Below are 25,424 nucleotides of genomic sequence, written 5' to 3'. Positions count from 1 at the left end.
GTTGTTGCTTTTGATCGATTGTGAGCACGCGCGGCACCCATTTTGCACACAGCTTTCGCATGTTCAAATATTCATGCACTATATGTCCAACACGTTCCTTTGATATTTTTAAAGTCTCAGCTATCTCGATCAACTTCACTTTACGATCATTTAAAATTATTTTGTGGACTTTTTTGATGTTTTCGTCGGTAACAGCCTCTTTGGGGTGTCCACTGCGTGCATCGTCTTCGATGCTCATTTCGCCTCGTTTAAATTTAGCAAACCACTTATCAACGGTTGATTTTCCTGGTGCAGAGTCCGAATAATGTTTATCAAGCCAAGCCTTGGCTTCAACAGTATTTTTTTTAGCCAAAAAGCAATGCTTTATTAACACACGAAATTCTTTTTTATCCATTTTTTCACAATAACAAAAGCTGCTTCACTCACAATGCTATATCTCATGAACTAATTATCCGGCAGCTGTGAAATTTATACACGTATCTTTAGAAGGTTAGTACTAAGTAAAAATCACATGGATTTAATTCTAGTAACGCCATCTATGAGTCAGCCTATGAACTTTTCAGCCCAACTGTTATATGGCACGTTACAGTTAAAATATAATTAATTACTACAGAAGGCACACAAGTTTACAATATAGCAATAGCCACAATTTAGTGCATATTATACACAAGTCTATAATATATTTCTGCCATTTTTTATCTACAATTGAATATGCATGTTATTCATACACCCACACAAATACATTTTCTACATATATATATGCAATATCAATAATCATTCTTTTTGAAATTTCATTTGAACCATTACCAGCAAGAAATACAGATATGGCATTCCCACATGCAGGTTTTTCTTTACATAAAGTAGATTACAATGAAAGAAATACTCATAATAGAAATTTCTGAATATGCACAATACATCATTGCTTATAAACACTACAAATATACTATCTTCATATATTTTTCAGCATTTAGTAAATAACTTACTGTTGGTGATGACATCCTGTCTTGTTGGTCCACATCAATAGATGTACATGAATCAAGTCTCTCTGCAAGGCTTTCCTGGAAAATGTTTTAAGTTACCAGTACAACAATGCTAATAGCACTGGTGCTCAATATTAAAGGATGATAATAAATGAAACAGTGAAAAGTCATAGCAAAAATTCATTCTTATGGATGATAGCATTGAACTTATCCTTAATCTGATTCAGTAAGTAAGGGACGACTTAGGGAGATGTGTTGGAGATATGGCAGGCTTGTAAACACTACGATGACTGTTCATGTATAATCTTGATACACAACAGCGAGACAGACATTTTTGTTTCCAATGTTTCCAGAGGTGTCGCCTGAAGGGGGTTCACAGAACACACGAACCCTCAACCAAAAACAGAAAATTTTCAATTTGTTTTCTTTTCTGCAAAAAAAAAAAAAACACTACAGTTCAATACACTTATTTTACAAAGCAGCTATTTTTGTTCATAATGTGTTCACAATGCTTAAAATTTCCCAATATTCCCCTACAGTTGACAAGAAAAGCTCACCAGGTTAGGCACGGATAGCCCGGGGCACTTCTGGCGCAGTGAACTCCCTCTGCTGTATTCTTCCCATGTTCTATCTAGCTCGACGGAAGAAGCCGAAAAAAGCAAGAGGGAAAACTGGGAATCAGAGCACATGCCCTTCCGAAAGAACACTCAACAGATGGCAGCAACTGTTCGGAGAATGCCGAAAGCGGCCGAGGTGCCAGGTATTTTATTTTTCGTTTTGTTTAGCTTCTGTATTTTGGAAAAGTAAACAGTCATTAAGATATTATAATGCAAACACTGTTTGCATGTATTGTTATAGTAATTCCTAAGATCTTCGATGATTTAGCCTAATAGCCTATCTTTAATTTCCAATACTTTTCGCCAAAAATTAAGGGTGCAAACTTCCTCAACAATATTACAAATAGTTGTCATGCACCCAAACCCTTGCATGGCAAAGGTTTTATGATTTAAAACACTATCACCAAAATGAGCAGATTTACACTTACGAGTAACATCGACATTTAAAATTGTTGCTTAATCCTTCAGATAATGTAGACAAGTCAAAAAGAAAGAAGGCAAAGACACTGCTAGTAGAAACTAATATTTATCTTGCAACACATGTAAGCGAGTATTGATATTTAAAGGAAATTATAATTGTTATAAACTCCTACAGGTAAATTTTAAAACAACAATTTTAAGTTTCACGAATTGCTTGATTGATTGATTTGCTTTATTGTATTTCACTTTTTGTGCCACTTTTGGCTAATTTGCGAAGATGGGGATGAGTGATGATATGATGAAATTGATGAATGGACACTTTCAAACATCCATGCCCAGGCCAGGATTCGAACCCGGGATCCCTGGCATCGTAGTGTGATGTACTAACCACTCCAGCATGGGGACCGGTTCGCGAATTGCAATTTGCGTCATGAAGTTTGAGCATTGCCAGAGACTTACTTACCAAGCTGCTGTGAAATGACAAATTATTGAATTTTTTTAAAAAACATCAAACACATTCGTTGATATCATGATTAGTGGAAATGGTGGAGGTTAATTCTTAGGAACAGGCAAAATAATTTCCAATGAGGAGAGAAGTAAGGCATTTCAATAATTTAAACGGGGAAAAATGTATTGTTCACCTTAGTAATGTCTCCTTGTTTTTGAGGATATTGACGGGCGTGGGGGGGAGGTGTTAAGCGCAAACTATAATAATTCACAGTAAATGAAAATTGGCCTGTGTTTTGTAAATGGATTTTTGGTGGACGTTCTGGCAGACTAGCTAGCACAGTACAAGGTCCCATGTTCGTATTCTTCATAAAACATGAATTATTATAATTATTCATATTTCATGTTTTACTTTAGTTTATTATTTTTCCTTGTACTCTAAAATTTATAAAGAAATATATTCTGACTTCACTAGAACAGATCTGTACTGTTCAAATTTGTATAACTAAATTATAAATAATATTTATACAATAAAGGAGAAAATGTTTATATAAAAAGCAGAGGAATCCTTAAACAATCACAGAAAAGACACCCAAGGTTTATTTTATTTATTATATATACACTATAACCCGTGGTGCGACAGCCCTCGAAGGGCCTTGGCCTATCTCCCGACTCCCACAATCCTACCTAGAGGTGTGGAGTTCTTCAACTGGTAATGGAGTGACGTGTGGTCAGAATGCCTTCTTTCTGAATTAGTGGTTGATGTATCAATGATTCACATTTGGGAGGTCGTGTGTTAAAATTTCATGGCTCGACATTCTGAGGTTATCTGTGGCCTCCTTCAGTCACTCCCGATGGATGGTGGGGTGATACATTTGATGAATGCCGCTTACTACTTTCTAGGGCTTTCCTGCATTCTGTCATCTTCTGCCATAACGTCCAGATGAATGACGTTAATCAAATCGATCAGCATAGGTTTTTGTAGCCTTGTTTAAAACTTGGTAAACAGTGATATGTTTTTGCGAGTATTGACACAGAATAGTTGATAGTTGTTGATCATGTCAACTTGAAAAGTTTCAGCTCTTAATGTTTATGAAATTTGCTTACTATTTTTGTCCTCAAACTCTAGACTAATATCGAGATAATCTTGTAACTTGGCTAGTGTAGTGTACTCTAAAAACGGAAGTCATAGCTTCGATTCTTGGCTCAAATTTCACCCTTTTGTATGCTCAATTAATCAGTTGTCCACATTTACAGTTTTCTTCTCTTTGTGATCAACAAATTGGTTCTCAATGTGTTTGTATCCACCCAGTCTTCGGGGAGAAGTGGGGTAATTTTTTTTTGTGAATTTAGGCTGGGTGTGAACATGGGGGTGGGGGTAAAATTTTCTCTGAATTTAGGCTGGGTGTGAACATTCCACACACTATTAGTTGTTGGGTAAGAATTTGAGCCTTTTGTTTTCAAATACCCCAAAGAAAATAATCATAAACTGACAGATTTGGTGACCTGGTGGCAGAAGGAATACCACCATTGTTGTTTTTATAATACGCTTTTACAGCGAATACACACTGTGTGCCATTCTAAAACTCCATCATAACTAAATCGAAAAGCAGGAGCTTTACAAATCACAAATTCTCAAATTCTCATGCTGATAAAATCAATGTTCTCAGTGCAGAACTATATAGAAGAAAAATGTTTCTTTATTTCTTGAACTGATTTCATCCTATGTACTACACTGTTGAACTTACTGCAAAAGATACTGTCTCAGTCAAACTGTTTGTTTCAACAGAATCAGATTGTGAATGAGCATCTTCCTCTCGGAGATCCTGAAAACATTGGAAAATGCATTTCAGTACAATAAAGCTGATGCATGTATCAATTTTATTTAGTATACATACAGCTCAGTTTAATAAATGAAGTGAGTTAAAATAGAACAAAATGTTCAATATATTCTTATCAGCCATTGAATATCTGGAACAATATGAAGCTAACAGCAGGCAATAAAAAAAACTTAAAACTGAAATATTCCACCAATTTTGTAAAAGTATTATAAAAAAATAAATCAAGATAAAGAAATTTTGAAAATTATGTCCAACTAAATAACAAAATGGCATCATCGCTGATGATGGAACCAAAAGTTATTGGAGATGAAGTGTATCACTGATAACACTGCTACCAGATCCATATATACTCCGTCCCAGGCATCTGGGGAGCAAGGCCATGCACACATGTTGGTAGAGAAGGGGAGACAGCGAGTTGGCAGAGCAAAGCAGTTCATGCTTCTGCATATGGGTATTGGCTGCACTCACTTGCCCTCTCATGAGTTCATTGGCCAAGACCTCTCGAGTCACTACTTGCGAGGACTTGTTTTCATTCGCTCACTTCAGAAATTCCTGAGATAGAGTGGTGTTTTTTTTTCCACTTCTTCATATTCAAAGTTTCATACATGTTTAACAGTGTACAACTAGAATAAACCATGTCAACACATTAATTCTCCTTGAGATTTTTTAAAGTTTTATTATTATTGTTACTGTAATGTTTTTGCCTATCCAGCTGTCCTTCTGTTCAAACAAGAAAACAAACAACTGGTGAAAAAAGTAGATTGTTTTTCAATAATACATTCATGGGAAACCAAATGTTTCGGACTACTCAATGAATTTATGCCAGTTTCCAGGGTGGAGTTGTTAGCACATTGTGCTACGATACCAGGGATCCCGACTTCAAATCTAGGTCTGGGTATAGGTGTTCTTTGTGACTGTCCCTTTATCAATTTCATCATATCATCAACCATCTTCCCAATTAGCCAAAAGTGGCAAAGCCCTTGAAAAACATAATATTTTATCCTGTGTATATGAAGTGATGCACTACAGATTCATCACTGCAACTAATATTAATTTTTTTTCTGTCAGGTAACGTATTACAGATGTTAGAACTCCACAGTAAAAGGCCATGATGGCAGAAAAAAAACAACAGAATGAAACCTCTCAGATAAATCCTTCCACTCAGTCCATGCATTGTTGCTTATTGTATTTACATTAAATACTCATTGAGTTTTATTGAGACAAATTCATATCGTAGAGGCGATCCTTTCTCATATGTCTAACAGGAAAAAAATGCTAGTGACACCATAAATATATGGTGCATTACTGAATGTATACATGATAAAAATACTGTTTTTTTGATTGCTTGCAGCATCATAAAACTTCAACATATAAAATGTTACATAGGTAAGTCAGTAAGTAGGTCACAAATGTATATTTACTGACTTGAAAACCATTTTTATTTTTCAACATAATTTCCATACATTTATCCCATCACCCATCTCTATATCAATCCTCCAAAATCTGCTGCAAAAAACTCTGTCCCAGCCACAGTCGCACTTCTCTCTCAACATCTTCATCATCCATGAAACATTTGCTGCCACTGTGCACACACTTTTCGGAAATTCAAACAATCGTTCATTATGATGCTGTACATTGTCAGTTACCTGTCAGCCCCAATCATCTGCTCCACCTGTATCATCTCCATGCACAGTCCTCGAGTATGGTCGCCATTTTTTAACTGAGCTGCTCATGCGACTGCTAACTGAATATCATCAAGCTGGATTGTGCTGCCACCTAATGACACCTATAGAAACTACTCACTACTATTTTCTGCTATCCCACATCAGTTTGTGACCTATTTACTTACTTCCTCTCGTATTAAAAGAAGTTTTTCATTGTAGTAATAATGATGTAGATAATTGGTTGATTTGAGATTGTTCTTAAGTTCACTTTATGCACAGATAACTAATTAGGACTGGACCTACACTTTAAAGTGGGATCGAAACTACAAACTACTGGATATCACCCCAAAGCTTATTGATTACAAGGTGTCAATGTAACCACTATGCCATCAGGGAGGTTCTTATTTCTTTAATTATGTGTATCTGTTAATACTCTTAACAAGGAGTTCTACTGGCTAATTGACAAGAAGTAGGAATGGTCATTTTTCACCAAAGATAAAAAAGAACTGATTACATAGTTTGTATCTTCACTAAAAAAGGTAAAGTGTTCCCCTGTGCATAGCACCATGCCATGAAGGCGTATAGGGGGTGTGGGGGTAACGCCCCACACTTTCTTGATCCGGTCGTGAGTGGGGGTGATGTGATCAGCATCACGCCCCTGACTACCTTTACCCCCCAGGGTTTTCCCCCAGGTACCCATGTTATTCGACGCTGGGTAGGCGCCGGGGAAGCTTCCACCGTTAGAAAAGTTCCCGGATTTGAACCGGCCGGGGATCAAACCCGGGACCTTTAGCATGGTAGTCAGACGCGTTACCGACTGAGCCACCGCGGCCACTAATATGAAATAATAAATATAAATTGCAAGAAATTATTATTCAAACTTACAGTTTCACCTTCAGTCTTAACTTTCTTTGGAGCAGGCGAATTCACATTGCTTGAAATTGCAGCAGCTTCATGTACCTAAAAGTATAACACCAATTACATGCTACACCTTACATTAATCAGCATAAAGAATAATATTGTACGAGTATTTAAGTTAATAACTAACTTACAAAAGAAAAGTAATTGAAATTAACCTTTTAAGTCCCGATCGGTCATGTGCTGACAGATGGCATTTTTGGCCACAGTCCCAGTTGGTCATACCTTGACCGATGGAGCAGAACCTTTTTTTGTCGCCTTGCAACCCTGTTCATTTTCTATGCTCATGACTCTAAGTGCATGGAACTTGAAACCAAGAGTCAATATGCATCGACAGCGACATGTTGCCAACCCTTGTCGAAAATAACTCGTGCACTTAGTTTTTTCATTTTTTTTTGGGTGGAAAAAGGCATTAGGAACAAAATAAATATTGAATTATAATGTAGGCACGTGGCTGCAAATAGAACATAGAATTTGTTCCTGTCCCATGTATCAACAGGGAGGGGGAAGGGCAAAATGTTGTCTTTTTTTCTCTTTTCAATTTTCACGTTGGAAGCCACGAATAATAACAAATGCATACAGATAGCAACACTTCGTCTTTTCTATGTCAAAGTACATTTTATTCTTAGTAAAATGTTTCTTGTTTCACTACATTATTTGCCACAGGAAGGAAGCTATAATGATTTTTGCTAAACCTTACAAAACTCGTTTAAATGGCCTGGGACAGAGATAAAAACTGCATAAGCGCCAAGGGACTTTAAAGGTTAACCAAAATAACCTAGCAGTTAGTATCCCATACAGTCAACATCCAATGTAATATTAGGAGATTAGTTCATCATAAACAAACAAACAAACACACACTCACTCTCTCTCTCTCTCTCTCTCTCTCTCTCTGAATGTGAGGACAATGAATTAACATTTTAAAAAAATGCCAATAAGCATAGATAAGCATAGTACAACATCTGCTTCCCTGTCAGCACAATTCCAGTCTTGACTACAACATAGGATGTAGAATAAAAAAGAAAATAATAAGTTTGGACAACTTGCATATTATTGTCTTAGTTGCTGATTGCATTGTACAAAAGTATAACTTTTCAACTCTCATTAAGTAGAGGTTGTTTATTTTAAAATAATGAAATAGGAGGGAACAATTTATCTTCGTTGTAAGTGCATCTGTCATAGATAAACACACGATCTATCCTTCCATACATGCACATGCCCTCACATGCATACTAGGACTATCTGGAACATTGCCAGCCATGTTGGATATCTCAAGAAACTTGTTACACAACCTTGTTGGAACTTGGGGTCAATCTGATACCACCACACTATGGGTGATCTCCCATTGGGCTTTTCAGTTGGCACCGAGATGCTGGTGTGAGTTCATGAGCTGTGTGAACATTACATTCACATGACCACATCATCCATACACATGAGGGGAGCTCAAATATGGACAGGAACACAAACAATTCATGGAAAAATATGCACTATATAATGTTAGCACATATTCCAATTTCTCATCAGTGCTAATCAAATTCTGTCTATTGGTTTGGTCTATGTACCATCTGGTGTTGTGCACTGCTTGCTCATTAAATTTTGGATGAAGGATAGTGTTCTACCAAAATTTTTACCAGGTTTAGTACACTTTGGTGATTAATGTTTGTGTCATTGGCATACAGTGTAGAGAATATACCTTATGGTCAGCAGCCAAGATGATCTCTGTACAATGAGATTTGCTCATACCTGTGAACAGCAGGATGTGTGGTGTGCAACGTGCCACCACTCGTAACTCCAGGGTATGGAGATTCGAATTGGCAACACACCGCTCCTTGCTCCGGCTGGTAAGTTGGGAGCACCAGTTCTCACCCAGGGATCGGGATTGAGAAGATCCACCCTTCCTCCAGGAAGGAAACCACCGAATTGCGACACGTGACAGTAAATAAAATTCCAAATACTTTATAATTAAAATGTCCAAAATCTTTAATCATGAATCGCGCGCGTACATACTGATTCGCACAAGTTAAAAGTTATAATTTGTTGGGTCATGCACGCTCGTAGGCAGTGACAAGCAATCTATTTAACACGAAAGTCCGCGCACCGCTTTCACAGTTAATAGCAAGACCTCAACTGCTACCTCAAGCGCGAGGCGCAGCATAACAGATTGTTCTAACTTACAATACAAACTCATAACATAAAATAACCCAAGAAAAACTGGTTATTTATACAACACATCAATGTTAATTAGCGATAGTAAGCTAAAGTTCAGGTTGGCAACAATTAAAAATGCCAACGTGGAAGTTTTTACATCGCCAAGAACACGAAGCGTGGTTCCCCCACTCCTAACATAAACAGCCAATAGAAAAACGATATTTTATTGAAAACGAGGGAGAAATACTTTGCTATAATATTACAATATTAAACTATATAGAAATAACTAAATTGATTTTATCAAATAAATCATATTTGCCCTTGCACATAAAAATGATTAAATAAAGATTTAGTTTATAAGAAAGACAAATTACTTCAATCTTGTTCATTGTTGAACAAAGATCGATATTAAGAAGAGATGTATTTAACTTGTGCTTGAAAAACAATGAAAACGTTGCATATATTATTTAGGATAATCATTAGCCTATAAATTCTGAATAAATGTTGCAAAAATACGCAAATAATATTATAACATAAGACAAAACGTAAATATATACATGAATTATAAAAACAATTAAGTATAAATAATTTAATCCAAGTTCTTAACTTGAAAGTATACGAATAAAATATATGCCAATATACAACTGAAATCTGCCTAACATGGCGGTCGTTACAATTTCATGCATGCAACCCCCCCCCCTCCCCAGTTCATGAAAATTATGAATACTTCTCCCGAGATTTATTTCTGGGCATGCTCCTCTATGGTAGGATTCTGGAGGACCCAAGTTTCCTTGCTTAGTTGTGGAAGGTTTACTAGGTGTGTGTTTGGAGGAGAGGGAGGGAGGAGGGAATCTAGAAATATATTTGGGTCTGTATTCCTGGGCAGATACTTACCTTAATTTCTCCAGAATGTCGCTTGCCAAGAACAGTTTTCTTATTTTCAGAATCATCACTTAACACCACCAACTGCCCATCCTCCGATGGGTCTACATCCATTATATCTCCTTTGGATTCCTGTAAAGAATACATAAATGTTTCATTGAAATATTATTTCCTCCATTTTATTGCATTAAAATATTGTGCTATAGGGAACGTCATGAAGGTATGTAGGGGTTATGAGGTACAACTTGAAACATTCTCAAATCAAGCCTAGCCAGTTCAAGTCATTGAAGTATTGTTACAAAGCGTTTCCACATGATAGAAGGGTGGGTAGGTTTCAAAGCCATGTACATTAAGTAACCATGAGAAAAGCATCCCTCATAGATTGAACGATTGTCAGCCAGAAGGTAGTCAGATGGCAACTAACCTACTGGAGGAAATAAAAACTCTTCCACACCATCAACTACATTAAATGTAATGTTACAGTAATAACACCATTAAGCCTTGTTTCCATAATATGAAAAACTCAATATGCTGACCAAGGCAAAAAAAGTATTTTATTTTAAAACATAAACTAAACGTAATGTTTCAACCTTCTAGCAAGGTCTTCATCAGACTCTGTACCCAGTACCCAGTCTGATGAACACCTTGCTAGAAGGTTGAAACGTTATGTTTAGTTTATGTTTTAAAATAAATTTTCTGCCTTGGTCAGCATATTGAGTTTTTCTGTTACAGTAAGCTTCAAAGCTGATATCATGAAACGTATTAACTGATTTTATTTAAATACAATACTTGGCCAATCCACTGAAGCATAGCTGTTATGAAAATTTCAACTCAAAAGCTCCATAATTTTGTAGCAGTTATGGTTGTAAAACTAATGAATTTTGTCCCTCTTACTCTTATTAACTGTACACTGCACTTCATAACTTTGTATTGCCAAATTGAAGTGCAAGTGATGCTCTACTATCGATCTGTAAGCTTGAAATATGTAGTATACACAGTATAGAAAATGGACTCAAGATGGAGACATGCACACTCAAGTATATGGTAGGACATCAACTTTAGAAAACTTTAGATCTTCACCTTTGTGAGTTTTTAAGACATTGACAGCTCATTGTACATCAATAGTTGTTTCACATGGCCAAGACAGGCCAGGCCATAATCGATGTTGCCCTTAACTATCACATTTGGTAGGCATATCAATCCATCACAGCATGTCTTTGTAGCCAGGTAGTTTTCAAGATACTGATAGTTGATACAAATAGATGACATAACCATCTGATAAGCATACTTTCTTCAGGTTTTGTTGATCAGTGGCACATTACTTTGCAGCATTTTTGTATCTTTAGTATGTTGCATGGGCATCTGGAAGGGGACATCCATCCTCCTTGGAAAATGAATGTCAGCATAAAATTATGTTTTCTCAGATGTTTACAACTATGAAATGCAACTTCTCAAACCCCTGCAAAAAAAAGGCATTAAGTACCTAGAAAAAAGTCCTGTGGGAGTTCATGTGTGCATGTGTTGAAGGTATGCAATTTTAAACAATTATTTTTTTCCATATTTTCTAGTGAAAGCTTTGCAATTTTATGTAATAAAGGTATGAATTCATTGAACATGAAATGATATATATCTGATAGCAAAAAGGAAGAAGCACTTTGAAGAGAGAACAATATGAATTACTATGCCGTGGTATCAATACTTTCTAAAATTTTATGGGAGATCAAAATTACTTACATTCTCACTTAGTGGAAGCCCACTCTCTGACTCAACATCTTCATCGGCCATTACACACTTCAGAACATGTCTCTCTAATGCGCTCCTGTCAACACTCTTTAGAGAAAAAGCAAAAATATAAATACGATGGAATAAATTACCTGTAATTTACAAATTAATTAGTGGTTGTAAATCAAAAACTACACATAATCTATATTTATCATCTGAGGTATGCACGCATTTCTTCCTTGAGAGCCATCATAGTAAAGTGGTTAATGTTGTGTGTTATGAAACTAGGGATTTGAATCCCGGGTGTGGTATGAAGGTTATGTTTGTCCCTCTGTATACCAGGTACGTATATTCTAGGCTACCTAGGCTATCGCCAAAGCCCAGATTAAATACAGAAAATAATCGACTATCAAATGTGACTGATGCTTCACTCTGAAACAACGACCGCGGGAAAAAATGATAGTATAAAACCCGCAACTCACGTGAGGAGAGGAGGGGGAGAGTGGACCATGCTTTCTTATGGCCCGAGCTGAATGGAGGAAAAGGCTGCGCTGGGATTTTTCATCCAAGGTTTGTTTCCTTTGTGTTCACTCTATACATGGGGATGGACTCCTTTCCTTTAAAACTACCACCAGACTTCAGTGGTTAAATTCTTCCCCGACCAGCGCTGGAGGCAGTCGGTGACGTATTTGTTGTGGCTTCATAGACAGGGAACTCTTCGTTTTACGGGAAAAGAGTGGCTGGCATGTGATAGGGGATTTGTCCTCTAGACCAAAACAACACTGTCCCATCAAACACATGCAGAACTCACAGGCCGCTGACCTTCAACCAACCATGCTTTACGATGTTTTCAAACCCTCTGCTGCTTTGTTTATGCCTGGCTGGGGTAGACTGACTGGCAGGAGATGACAAAGGGCATTTTGCAAGTGGAAATTGCATTGAAGCAAGTTTAAGAAAATTAGGTTTCTTACTGTGTGGATTTTCTTAAGTGTATTGAGTGAGTGAATTACGTATATATGTTTTGAATGATCTGAGCTGCGTCATGTAGTGAACGAAAATGAATGACATAATTAACAAACTATTGCCGAAACAATTTACTCTGCTTTTGCAGGCTTGAAGATATGCAGGCCTCAGGCATCGCAAAGAAGAGAAGAATCGATTTGATTTGTTATTTTGTGTTGCTCTTCTGCCACTTTAGCTAATTGCGACGATGAGAATGAGTGACGATACGATGAAATTCATGAAGGGTGAAATTCACAAAGAATACCCATGTGCATGCCTGGATTTGACCCCGGGACCCCTGGCGTCATAGTGCGCTGTGTTAATAACCATTTTACCACACAGGTTGCCAAGAGAAGAATAGAGTTCCTGTCCAAATTAAATATTCAAGGTAAGAAGTTTATTATACGCGTATATTTTATTCTCACGTAGGCCTACATAAATATTTCACAATATGGGCCTCTATATTTTATAAATAACCATTAAATATTTTAAGTGTTTTCCTTATTGTTTTTATATTAATGAAACAGTGATATTTTTATAATTATTAGTAAATTTTAATGTATGTATTTTAATCGCAATGTCACATCACCTTAAAATCCAATAAATTGAATGAAAAACGAGCCTCCCATTTGAACATTATGATAAAAAGAGATAATCCAGGTTTTCAACCCAGCATACGCCACTGCTGTATACTTCATCATTTCACTATTCATCTTCATCATTGGTTCTAACTTCTTGTAGGAAGGAATTTCCAATTGAATCACAAATAAATTACACTTCAACCATGCACTAAAAAAATAGAGCCACACTGGTCTAGTCTGTAGGGCATCTGACTGCCATGCTGAGACCCAGGTTTGATTCCTGAGGTGGTTGATCTAAGGTTGGAATATTTCCATCCTTGTCCCTGCATAAAGTGGCTATGAGGCTCAGTCAGCCTCAAATCAATGGTTACCTGGGGGCAACCTTGGGGGGAAAGGGGGGTAAAGGCAGCTGGAGTATGGTGCTGATCACATCACCTCTACAATTTGCAGAGATCGAGAATGTGTGGGGCCCTACCCCCACATTCCCTACATGTGCCATGGCACGGTGCTATATGCATGGGAACTTTACCTTTTACTTTACCATACACTAATATAAAAATTAAAAGGTAAAAGGTAAAGTGCTCCCCTGTGCATAGCACCATGCCATGAAGGCGTATAGGGGGTGTGGGGGTAACGCCCCACACTTTCTTGATCCGGTCGTGAGTGGGGGTGATGTGATCAGCGTCACACCCCTGATCGCCTTTACCCCCCAGGGTTTCCCCCAGGTATCCATGTAATTCGACGCTGGGTGGGCGCCGGGGCCGCTTCCATCGTTAGAAAAGTTCCCGGATTTAAACCGGCCGGGGATCGAACCCGTGACCTTTAGCATGGTAGTCAGACGCGTTACCGACTGAGCCACCTAATATAAAAATTAATGAATCAAATTTATTTTTGATAACTACATTAATTGATGCAGCAGAATTTTCATATGTTCTACGAATGTTCGTGTCTGTGGAGAGTGGACATGTCACTATATTTAAACTAACATAGAGCATATATTAATCTGTCATGTTGCTAATATGCATGGTACATGAAACATCGAGCAAAATATCAGAAAATGTTTTAGGAAACAGAAATTAGGTGTCTTATGAGTTTAATAAGAAATACATGTACAGAAAACATCAGGAAAATAAACACAAATGAGGTAGTAGTGTATATGCCTTTGAAATTAAGATTGAAGGGAACTAACAAAGATTCCAGACAAGATGGAAAGAACAAATTGTGAAAGAAAGTAAAATAATAAGTGTGGTGCAAAAGGATGGAAAAATTCAGATATTTGACCTACGTTGACCCACTCAGAGAAGAGCAATGACAGAAAATGGTGGCACATGTGAAAGCAGAAAATTTAATTTCACATTTCAAGTCCCAAATATATAAAATATATTTTCTCAACTGAAGCTTACTTTTGTGGTAAGGAACTTATAAATTTACAAATTCTAATTGTAAAGGCTGTAATGTGAATAAACATTAAACATTTGTAAATATATTTTATTTTGCTTTAAAAAATATGACACTACAGGCACAAATGCCCATTTATAGTTATGTTATAAACTTTGTTTTAAGACCAAAAAAATCAAGATGCAACTTGCCTTCCACATTTCCTCTGCTATGGTTCTATTAATTTCTGTGAAAGGTAAATCAAATGCCAGCAACCTAAGCCTATCTTCAGTTATGCAGGTTGTTGGATCATTAGATTTCAAGAAGAGATGCACAACTTTTGACTCTCCTCGCTGTAAGACATCCAAGCATGGATTTGCTTTATATTTTTTCTTAGTTGAAGTCTGAACCTGGAATTACAAACATTATTCCATTTCATTATGCACTTATGTGAATGTTCATTATAGCTAATCAGTGATGGTTGTATTTGTTTTATTACACACACATCATTTGTCGGTAGTCCCTGAACACAAGGTGTGTTTTGGGGAAGGCATTAATGTGAGACAAGGTGAAGCCTTGGTCCTTACATGTATTGTGGTTTCTCTTCCGTTTTGCTCTCTGATCACTTCTCACCCAGATAGCAAGGCAGACTTAGCTCAGATTCACATTAAATTTGAAATGCAAGTCACATGAACTTGCAGGAAATTTTCTGAGCAAGTCTGCAAATTTGCAGCAAATTGATAGTAAAGTAACTAATTACCAACATTTGAAATTGCAGCAAGTTCTAACTGTAACCTGCAGCTAACTACAAGTACATGAATACCAAAATTTTGGAGCTTGCACCAGGGTTTTATCCCAAGCCCATGTGACAAAAGAGCCCAGAAGTTCAGGCATTTATTTGGTTAAAATAGGCAGGCAGAAAGGCATTTATAATGTGAAAAATATGCACCAATAGCAACCTTTTTACCTTCCTTTGTTGCCTTGATTGCACAAACAAAATGATAATGACCTCTCTGCTTAGACAGAAGTACAGTAATTGTACCATAGATGATAGGATGGCCACGGTGGCTCAGTCAGTAACACGTCTGACTACCATGCTAAATGTCCCGGGTTCGATCCCCGGCCGGTTCAAATCCGGGAACTTTTCTAACATTCAAAGTGGCCTTACTGTTGGGGGGTAAAGGCAGTCAGGGGTGTAGTGCTGATCACATCACCCCCACTCACGACCGGATCCAGAAAGTGTGGGACGTTACCCCCACACCCCGTATACACCTTCATGGCATGATGCTAAGCACAGGGGAACACTTTACCTTTTTTAATTTTATTTTTATTTTTTAGATGATACAGCCTATTGTAATTGGATTCATATCAAGGAAATAATTTCAACCTTTAAGAAGATCACAATTGTTTTCAATTTTTCTGAGTCCATGTTTGCACTTTTAATCCCTTTTCTCCTAACACTTTGATCAGTTGCTGCACCAATTCATTGAAGACTTTCATGGATGCTGTAAGTTTTCACTCCATATTTTCAGCTGGGTATTTTTTCTGGCAACATGATAATGTGCTGATAAATAACATTTTTGAAAGCAAAATAAGTTGCATACAATTTTTAAAACATTTGAAAATTTCATTGAAAATGGCAAAAAAATACATTTAAATTAAAGATAGGTAGTAGGGTTCAAGAGAGGCAAAATGAAAAGCTTCTAAAACATTAGCAGTAACATTAAAAATGTGTTTTGTTATAAAATAATTTAGCAGGGGGAAAAAGGCATTTTTCCAAACTTTCGAGCTCTTCGGCTAGACAGAGGCTCTTTTTATTAACAGGAAAGATCATATTACCAAGCTGTTAGCATTATTATCTAATTTGATTTCAGATTATCAATCTTGTAACACACAATATTTGCTATTTAAGCATAAAGTAATAGAAATATGTATAATGTACATGTTTCAGATGTATACAAAATTAAGTAGAATGATCCAGGAAACTAAGTGATTTCAAACCTATACATTCATACTTTAAATAACAATCTACACTTCATACATTTTTATGGTTTTTGATTGATTGATTGATTGATTTGGTGTTTCAAGTCCACTTTATGCACAGTAAGGCTAATTGGGACTGGACCTACAGTTTAAAGTGGGATCCTCCACCAGGTATCAAACTCGGGATCCCTTGATTACAAGGCGACAATGCTATCACCGCACCATCGGGGAAGCCTATACACTATTATGGATAAGACTTCTAAATTAAATACAAATCAAGATTATGACTGAGATGATACTGATCGCAATATATTTGTATTAGTCAATACAAGCGATATATGTATCCGTTGGATTTAATAACTGATATTGGCTGATACTTTCTGAAGCCCACCAGGGGTCCTGAGTTTGAATACTGGCCTGGGCATGGGTCTTCTTTGCGAGTGTCCATTCATCTTCATCACTCATCATAGCATTGCTTTTTGGCTAATCGCGAAGTATCAAAAATTAAATTAAATTAAACTTCCAGAGTAAAGATGTATCATGGAGTTCACAAAAATGCCACACAACTTTTGTGGATTTAATTTTGATTTTTGTTTATCTAACCATCACTTTTCTGCCACTTTCGTCTAATTGCGATGATATGATTAAGTTGATGAAGGGGCACTCACAAAGAATGTTCAAGTCAGGATTGAAACCGGGAACTCCTGACATCGTAGCACACTGTGCTTACAACTCTGTGGAGGTTGGTAACACTCTTGCGGAATCTGACTGTCCTGGAAATTATATTAGCTTGTTTGAATTGTTGTTTGAAGTCTGATTTATGCACAGATAGACTAGGAACTGGACCTACAGTTTATAGTGGAATCCAAATCACTGTGCAATGTGCCTCCACCAGGTGACAATGTTACCATCATGGAGGCACCTGGAAATTATGTATTGTCATTATTTTTGCAACCACATTGGTGGGGAGAAATGGATTTTGGGATTAAATGATTCTTATGTGAGGTTATGAATATTTTTCAAGCAACTGCTAGATAGTTCCAATGGAAACTTAGTATGTTTTGAATTGGTACAATTTTCAAATATCAGTATTGGTGAGAATCAGTAAAAAAATTGGCAATGGTATCAATTAGGTACAGGGTGGTATCAGTTCAACTCTAAATAAGATTCCAATGGTAACTGATTTGTATTAATAATCATATAATCATATTATTAAAAGTCTAACTACAAATTATAGAATACAATAAAACACTGAATACACACATTTACAGGAATTCATTGGAGTAAAAGTAAAAATTGTCAGTATACATGGAAAATTTGTTCGAATTCGGAAATCTTCACCAACTTTAAAATTTACTCAATGAAGATTTTGAAACTCAAGAAACTAACCAAAATAATTAGATAAGGAAAGAAGTTTAGAAAACAAGAAAATTAAATGAGTTTGTAAAATGTAAAATAGTAATTATTAATATGAATTTTATGATTGTTTTATTTCTCAGGCATTTGCTTCTTTCATTTCCTAGTTACCTTGAAAGTAAGAGGTCTGTCAGACACATTTTTGCACACTAAATTAGCAGTAATGACACCTTCATCCCTCCTGAAGAGAAGTGTGTCTGATGGCTCAAGCTGCAAATGATCTAGAATAGCAATAGACAAATTAAAAATCAGATATAAAGAACTCCATACATAAATGTACAAGTATATTTGTAGCACTTCCTTCATTAAATATTTTAGCTTTTGCTTAAGCATTTCATAATCAATCAGGATTATTTACCTAACTTCAGTCTTAACATTCCCATCATAAAAGAAGAAAACTAAAATAATTTAGGAATGAAAACACAATGTATAACTTTTATATGATCAAATGCATATATGTTTGGTTGGATTGCAAAGTGTGAAGCAATAAAATTATGCAGTAATCCTTAATTTTTATAACTACCACACACCAGATGCCTTGCAGTGCAGTACATTTAATTTGGATGTGATGATGTATGTGATAAATTCAGTGGTAGAATTAGACTTGTTCATTTACAGAAGCTTTGGGCAATTTCATTAATGAGAATTTTTATAAATAATGAACAATATTGAACTTTTAGTTTATTGGAATTTAGTATTAATGATATGATTTTGTTAATTTATTAAAAGTTAGGAGGAGGGGGGGTTTCAGCACTGGAGGCTATTCACACTAGTGAAGGATCCAGAGAAATGACATTATTATTGAAAGATTCAACCTAACCAATTTTTTAGGCAGATATGCAAAAGAGTATAACAGGATTAACTACTGAATTACTTTGCTAATAATTCATTACCAGTAATGTTCATCACTTCAGTTTAATAAGCTGCTAATCTACATTACCTTCTCTGGTACCACGTGAACCTGCTGCAATTTCTCTAGAATGTATTTCTTCCTGCGAGTTCTCCCACATTTTGCCTTCAGGTATTGGAGAAAGTTTCCTATAGAACATCACATGGTCTTTCTCATAAAGTTCACTTGCTGGATCATGTAACAGCTCAGTATTAGGATAATCAAATGCATTGCCATCATCAACAGCAACAATAGATGCTCCATCCTCTTCATCTTCCTCATGTGTATGAACAAATTGGTTCTCCATTGCCTTTTGATACATTTGCTCCTCTTGTTCTTTTGCAGTAGGTTTATGGATAATTACTACCTTATTTGAACTGACACTTCTTCCAGTTGCTGTGCTTTTTTCTTCTTGTTTTCTTTTCATTTTTCTTGTATTAAAAGCTTTTTTATTTAGCAAATGTGCATATTCTTCATTAACAGTAGGCAGTTCAGTTTTTTAGGTGGCTCTTCTGCTATCTCGACACAGTGTAACTTGACTTCTTCCTGAAGAAAAAATGACAGACATACCAGAATTGGCCAAAAATTATCATTCACTCTAATTACAGTTTCAATATTTAAATTAGTGACAGATTAATTAAATCAATAATTTCATCTAAATTGATTATGGTACAAGGTGTCGAGACTAGCTCTGTTTACAAGAAAGTACTTTATGTATCTACGTTTACACACTATCACCTTCAAAATAGTGCCCTTGAACAGTGAAACAGCACTCCCAGAGTTCCTGCCACTTCTGGAATGTGTCCTGGAAGTTGTCTTTTCAAAGTGTGTCAAGCACCTTCTGCGATTCCAGCTGGATCTCTGCAATGGAGTCAAAAGGTAACATTTGAGCTGGATCTTCATCTTTGGGATATCAAATGTTTAGTGGATATTCAGATCATCAGCATTAATTTCCAAAAGACATCCATTAGATGTCCTTTGTACTTCTGTGTGCTGCATTGGCTATTGGCAATTTTAAAGTTATCTAACAATATACAAGGTGGTATCAAAAGTTTCGAGACTAGTTCTGTAACATGCCAACAGATTGCAGCACAAAACTGCATGCACAGTCACAGGGAGCATGGACTTTCATGAGTCAGTGTGCCAAGAGACATAATCCTGTGTACATCAGGAGCTGACATTACCACGTCTGCGATTTCATTATGGACAGAAAGTTAGAACAGAGCGAATGTGAAATTCTGTGTGAAACTGGGCAAATCTGCCACAGAGATGCTTGACATGATTTGGCAAATTTATGGCGATGCTGCAATGAGTCTTTCGAGGTGTTGAGTGGCACATGTGCTTCAAGAGCAGAAGAACATCATTGGAAGATGACCAGAGATCAGGAAGACCTTCAACAAGCGCAATCTCCGACAATGTTGAAACCATTTGACAACTTGTGCATGAGGATCGTCGGAGAACAATATTTCCATCCAGGAGACATCCATAGGATATCCAGGAAGGATATTTCATTCTATGTGAATGGGATGTCATCTGGGCAATCTCATTTTATTGTGAATAAGAAAATGATCTATTTTAGACTAGAATTGGACTTAATCTGGACATTTATTAGGCATTGTTTGAACATAATCTGGATACCATGCATATTTTTGATACAAAAAGAACATTCATATTGAGGATCACATGCACACACAAATTTAAAACACATATTCTCACTCTCTCTCGTTCACACACACACACACACACAACTTCTTCTCAAATTAAAGCACACTTTATATCCACATGCATCATGATCACATACAGAAGCATGCACACCAAACAAAGAAATCAGTAGAAAGTTAATAATATCCTTACATTTGCATTATGGAAGTGAATATGATGGAGCATATGTTGTGGAATCCATAAAAAAAACTGAGCACATACCATTTTGCAGCCTATGCATATGCAACCCCCTCATACAAACACACTGTATTTTATGCTTAAATTAATTGAAAAGAGAGACGTTTATTGCATCTTTCATGCAGAACATTTTAATGGGCATATTGCATGTACCTAACCTATTGAAAGTACATGTTTTAGAGAAAATCCATGGTGGCAGAACATGACCTCTCCAAGAATGTAATCCTAGCACAAAGTAGCTAATTGCCAGGGATTAATCCAGAATTTTCCATCTGGCTGGAGAAGGCTGTAAGGGCTAATTCAGGGGGTGTAAAGGGATATTTAGCACCAAAAGAAAAATACATTTGATTTTTGTGAAAAATTTGAGGGGTTTCAGAAAAACTGGAGGGTGTTGAGGATGTATGAATAAATAATTGGACTTACTTGTTATAGGGGAGACCGGGGTAATTAGAACATGGGGTTATTGGAACATGTTAATATAGAATAATTTAAAACGAAAAGACTGGTGTAATAACATTTCATACCTATGTACCTACACTAAACCTACATGCAGAAAATTTGTTATTGGAATAACTACACAAAAGTAAGTTTTATTTGACTTTTATTATACACCTGCAAAAAATGATGTGACGCATGCTTGGTGTTTCTCTGCTTCTGCATATACTGGATGTGAATGAAAGAACCCTTTCAAAATTTTCTTCACCCCTATAATAAAACATAAGGGCACACATCTTTTCATGTGAGTTTGGTTGTCTATGGGCAATTTGCCTGGTTTTTATAAGCAAAGTTCTTATTACCCCAAAAATTTCTGCAAAGGGGTTATTAGAACATTGCGTAATTTGCTTGATTTTGCTTGGGGTAATTAAAACAGTCATGGGGTAATAAGAACATCATCTTGAAATACCATGAATATGACAATAAAAATAATACATTGTCATAACAACATTTGAAAATGGTTAGGCTAAGTTCAAAGTTCCACATTTGTGCAATATTTATAATAATTTAGTCATAACAGTTATTTTTGACTGGCAATATGAAAAACAAATATCTTCAATCATATGTGTTCTTTCAGACAAGAAAGATATGATACATTCAAATTTATAATTAAATTTATTGAAATTGTGTACATTTGCATTGGCATCAAGGTTTATATACAAAGGTCAACTCTTTAAAATTGTTCAATGTATAATATGATGTCATACTTGGTATTTTGTATCAACATTCAAAAAATGGTAATTGTAATCATTAGATAAGTATATTGTGATATACATAGTAAAATAGAATCAGAGGATGACGATGTAGGCCTATTCAAACTGGAAAAGTACTACGCTGTATATTACGAGCGAAAGTGGTATGTTGGTAGAATTATTAAAATCTCTAATGGCCAGTCTAAAGCAACAATCAAGTTTCTGGAGGAAAAAGAAACTGGCAAGTTCGATTGGCCACGAAGACCTGATGTTGAGGAAATTGATAGGAATTTAAAAATTTACGGACCTTTGGAGTTAAATGGAATCGGTCCATTTACCCTTCCATTGTATGACATCATTAAGAGCAAGTATGAAGCTTTCAAAAAAGAAATCAAACATTCAAATCAGTAGATCTACTGGTGCCAAACTGACAAATGTTAATATGGGTCAAGTGTTCTTTGGTGTAGCTTTTGTCATGTAGCCTATATTTTATGGTTTCATATATAATTGATTTTTGAGACTGATAAGCTTAATTTCTGGATATGTTAGTTTTTCACGACAGTTAAACCTGTTAATGTAAGTTATCTTAAGTGTTTTCATAAGTATTAGCACTACTTGTTACAAATTGGAGTAAGTTTTTCTCCAAAAAAGATGCTTTTTTGTACTTTTTCTAATTGGTATACTAGATTGTACATGTAACTATTAGAAGTTTTTTACTACATTGTAGAATGGTCTGTAACCTTTCAAATAAATCATAGAACACTGATTTTCATTCACAGATGTTTGCTTCACAGCTGGGAAATTGAACTTTATGAAAAAAGACGTTAACTTGGGATTTTATTTAAACAAGCATTGATAACTCCAGAAGAAGTAGAGCTATTGTGTTCAAATTTGCAGGATAAATGAGACATTTATATATGATGTACTTATTACCCCAACAGCAATCTAAAGCTATTCAGTTGAAATTTCTAACTTATGTTCCATTAACCCCAAATGGGGTAATTGGAACAATTTTATGGTGTCATGACAATTTTTTTTTTTGGATAAGTATTTGCAATGCAGGTATGGTCATTATTTTTTTCAAAAATATACAAAAGATGTCCTTTTAAATGGTAGAAATTTTTAAAAAATCCATCAGTAACTTTCTGAGTAATTTACAGTGGAACTTCTACAGGCTGTTTCCTGTTCTAATTACCCCAGTCTCCCCTAAACTGAACTGATTTTGTATCATTGAATTGATGACTGCATCATTATTTTTTATTTCTACTAAAGTGCTTAACCTAGTAATAGAAATATGATACATTAGAAAAACCAATAAACAAAATAGTTTTATATTTAGAATTCATAATTAATTGAATAAAAGTAATTTACCTTCTCTCTTTTTCATTACAAATATAATTTAAATTTACTCTGCAAAGATGTTAATGCCATCTTATAAAGTTTTTTTTTAATTACTCAGAAGTGCTTTGTCTATCATTATCAATGATAAGTTAATAAGTCTCATCTCAAACTGTACTATGGATGCATATTTGCATCTTCTTTAAAGCAGAGAATGTCCTTTATACTAATGTGCTGGTACCAGGAATTGTTAAAACTAAAAATTAAACTCTCTCTCAAAAAACTGTGGACAGGATTGTTGAGATTAGATATTTAAAGTCAGAAAAGTTTCAAAAACTCTCATCAAGAATAAATAGCAGCAAGTTCAGTTCACAACAAAGCAAAATCAACATATGGCCAATATGACTTCAAAAACAATTTGTAACCATTTACTGAAACATTCTCACAGTAATTTTGGATATTGTCACAACACAGTAGCAAAAAGTATTTATTCTGATTTATGGAAAATCCATTACTTAACCAAGCTTTATGTCTGTCAATAATCTCACAGCCCAGAACAGTCTACAATACAAAGCTTTCATTTTATTACTAATCATAGTACTTTGCTGTTGTATGCTTTGTTACAATGCAAATGGCAAAAGTAACAGTAAGCAAATTATCCATCACCATTTTCATTCATTCTGTTTCTCGCAATGTGGTAATCATGATTTGAAATAAAAACGTCAATAAGCAGAGGACAACAGCTGCTTCGAATCAAGAGAATTCCATTTCTTAAAACAACACAGGAAGTAGAATAAATTAAGAATTAAAAAAATAGTGATGGATAATTTGCATACTGTTATTTTTGCCATTGGCTGTACATTTAACTGCCAAATCTAGCTTCAATGATTTCTTCAATCCTGATGCACAACATTTATTTCTTGAATGTCCTATTTTATTAAATCAACAAATCAAACACTCTAAAGGTTTTCAACGTTTAAAAATGTAATTTCCTATATCTCTCTCTTCCCTTCTATCAGAATTATTTCCTCCATTAATATGGCTTCTCTATGCATATGCTCGAAAAAGTAAGTTTGAATTATGACTTTTATATAATCGCATATGATACTGGTGAACTAGTGACTAATTTCATAAGGAAAACATTAATACAAATTCAATAGCAGAAACGATGTCCAAAGTCGACAGGTCTTTGTTGACAGGGTCATGATAAAGAAGAAGAATCAATGATTTCTTGACTAAATTCTTTTTATTATTGTTTTTAATAGAAGAGCTGTGTTATTCCTTTTTTTTACTGTACAAAGTGGCTACCCTGGCATGTAAATACTGACTAAGTCTCTGCCAATGTTTGGCCATTGCTCTTTCCTCAGATATATTTTATTTGGGCCAGGGTCTATTAGGCACACATGAACAGGGTTTATAGTTTTAAGTTGATTTTATGCATTTTTGTGACTTGTATACGATGTGTTGCAGTTCTATTATTGTGTACAAACTACTACAAGAAGGCTTCAAGCTGGATTCGGCAGTCTAAACTCTAATATTATAAATAAGAAATACATAACTAACATTTAAACTCCTTAATACTTCAGTTGAACTCTAAATATGCAAATAGACTTAATACGTTTACTTACAGCATATGCTTTGAAAGGAACCTACAATTAGGCAAATTATAATTTTTAACCTAACTAATTGAAGATTAAGTTTTAAAGCTTCTTTTCTTACTGATAATTTTGTAACTGAGAAGAATGCCCAAGGATTACATAAATTTCAATGTATGTGTGAAAATTACAAATATTTCACCATCGTTGTTCAGGTACAGGCAGTAGACAGTACCAACCAAACTGTCCATCACCATATTGATTCACATAGTTTTAGGCAAATTGATTTTCAAGAACTGAAAACAAAAGTGCTAATATTGTAGTGGACAACTTATGCATCCTCAATATAATTCCATTTCTTAAAACATACAAGATGTTAGAGGAAAATTAATTGACAACTTAGTGGGTAATATTGTGCCCCTACCTGTTGTAATTGACATTCAGTTTAGGCTTAGCAACAATTACAATCCTTACCAACAAATGTAAAATATTACAACATATATACAATACATACATTA

General features: G+C 35.5%; 1 protein-coding gene across 1 annotated transcript in view; it reads right to left on the bottom strand.

Annotated features, from left to right (window-relative positions):
- The window catches only part of LOC145987658 (uncharacterized), a 90,442-nt gene extending 65,343 nt beyond the window's left edge, over positions 1-25,099 (bottom strand). Inside the window, exons 1-9 of the mRNA XM_083122170.1 lie at positions 24,940-25,099; positions 18,939-19,433; positions 18,110-18,219; positions 14,812-15,009; positions 11,652-11,747; positions 9,930-10,049; positions 6,855-6,929; positions 4,213-4,290; positions 984-1,058 (exon numbers count right to left, since the gene is read on the bottom strand). Coding sequence (XP_082978296.1) covers positions 984-1,058; positions 4,213-4,290; positions 6,855-6,929; positions 9,930-10,049; positions 11,652-11,747; positions 14,812-15,009; positions 18,110-18,219; positions 18,939-19,314 — 1,128 coding nt within the window. The 5' untranslated portion in view covers positions 19,315-19,433; positions 24,940-25,099. The remainder of the gene's footprint in view (positions 1-983; positions 1,059-4,212; positions 4,291-6,854; positions 6,930-9,929; positions 10,050-11,651; positions 11,748-14,811; positions 15,010-18,109; positions 18,220-18,938; positions 19,434-24,939) is intronic.
- Between the last annotated feature and the right edge of the window lie 325 nt (positions 25,100-25,424).

The sequence above is a fragment of the Lepisma saccharinum genome, chromosome 5, assembly GCF_977018435.1.
Source record: "Lepisma saccharinum chromosome 5, izLepSacc3.1, whole genome shotgun sequence".
NCBI lineage: Eukaryota > Metazoa > Arthropoda > Insecta > Zygentoma > Lepismatidae > Lepisma > Lepisma saccharinum.
Note: the sequence above shows the minus strand (reverse complement) of the source record. Positions and strands in the feature narration are given on the sequence as shown.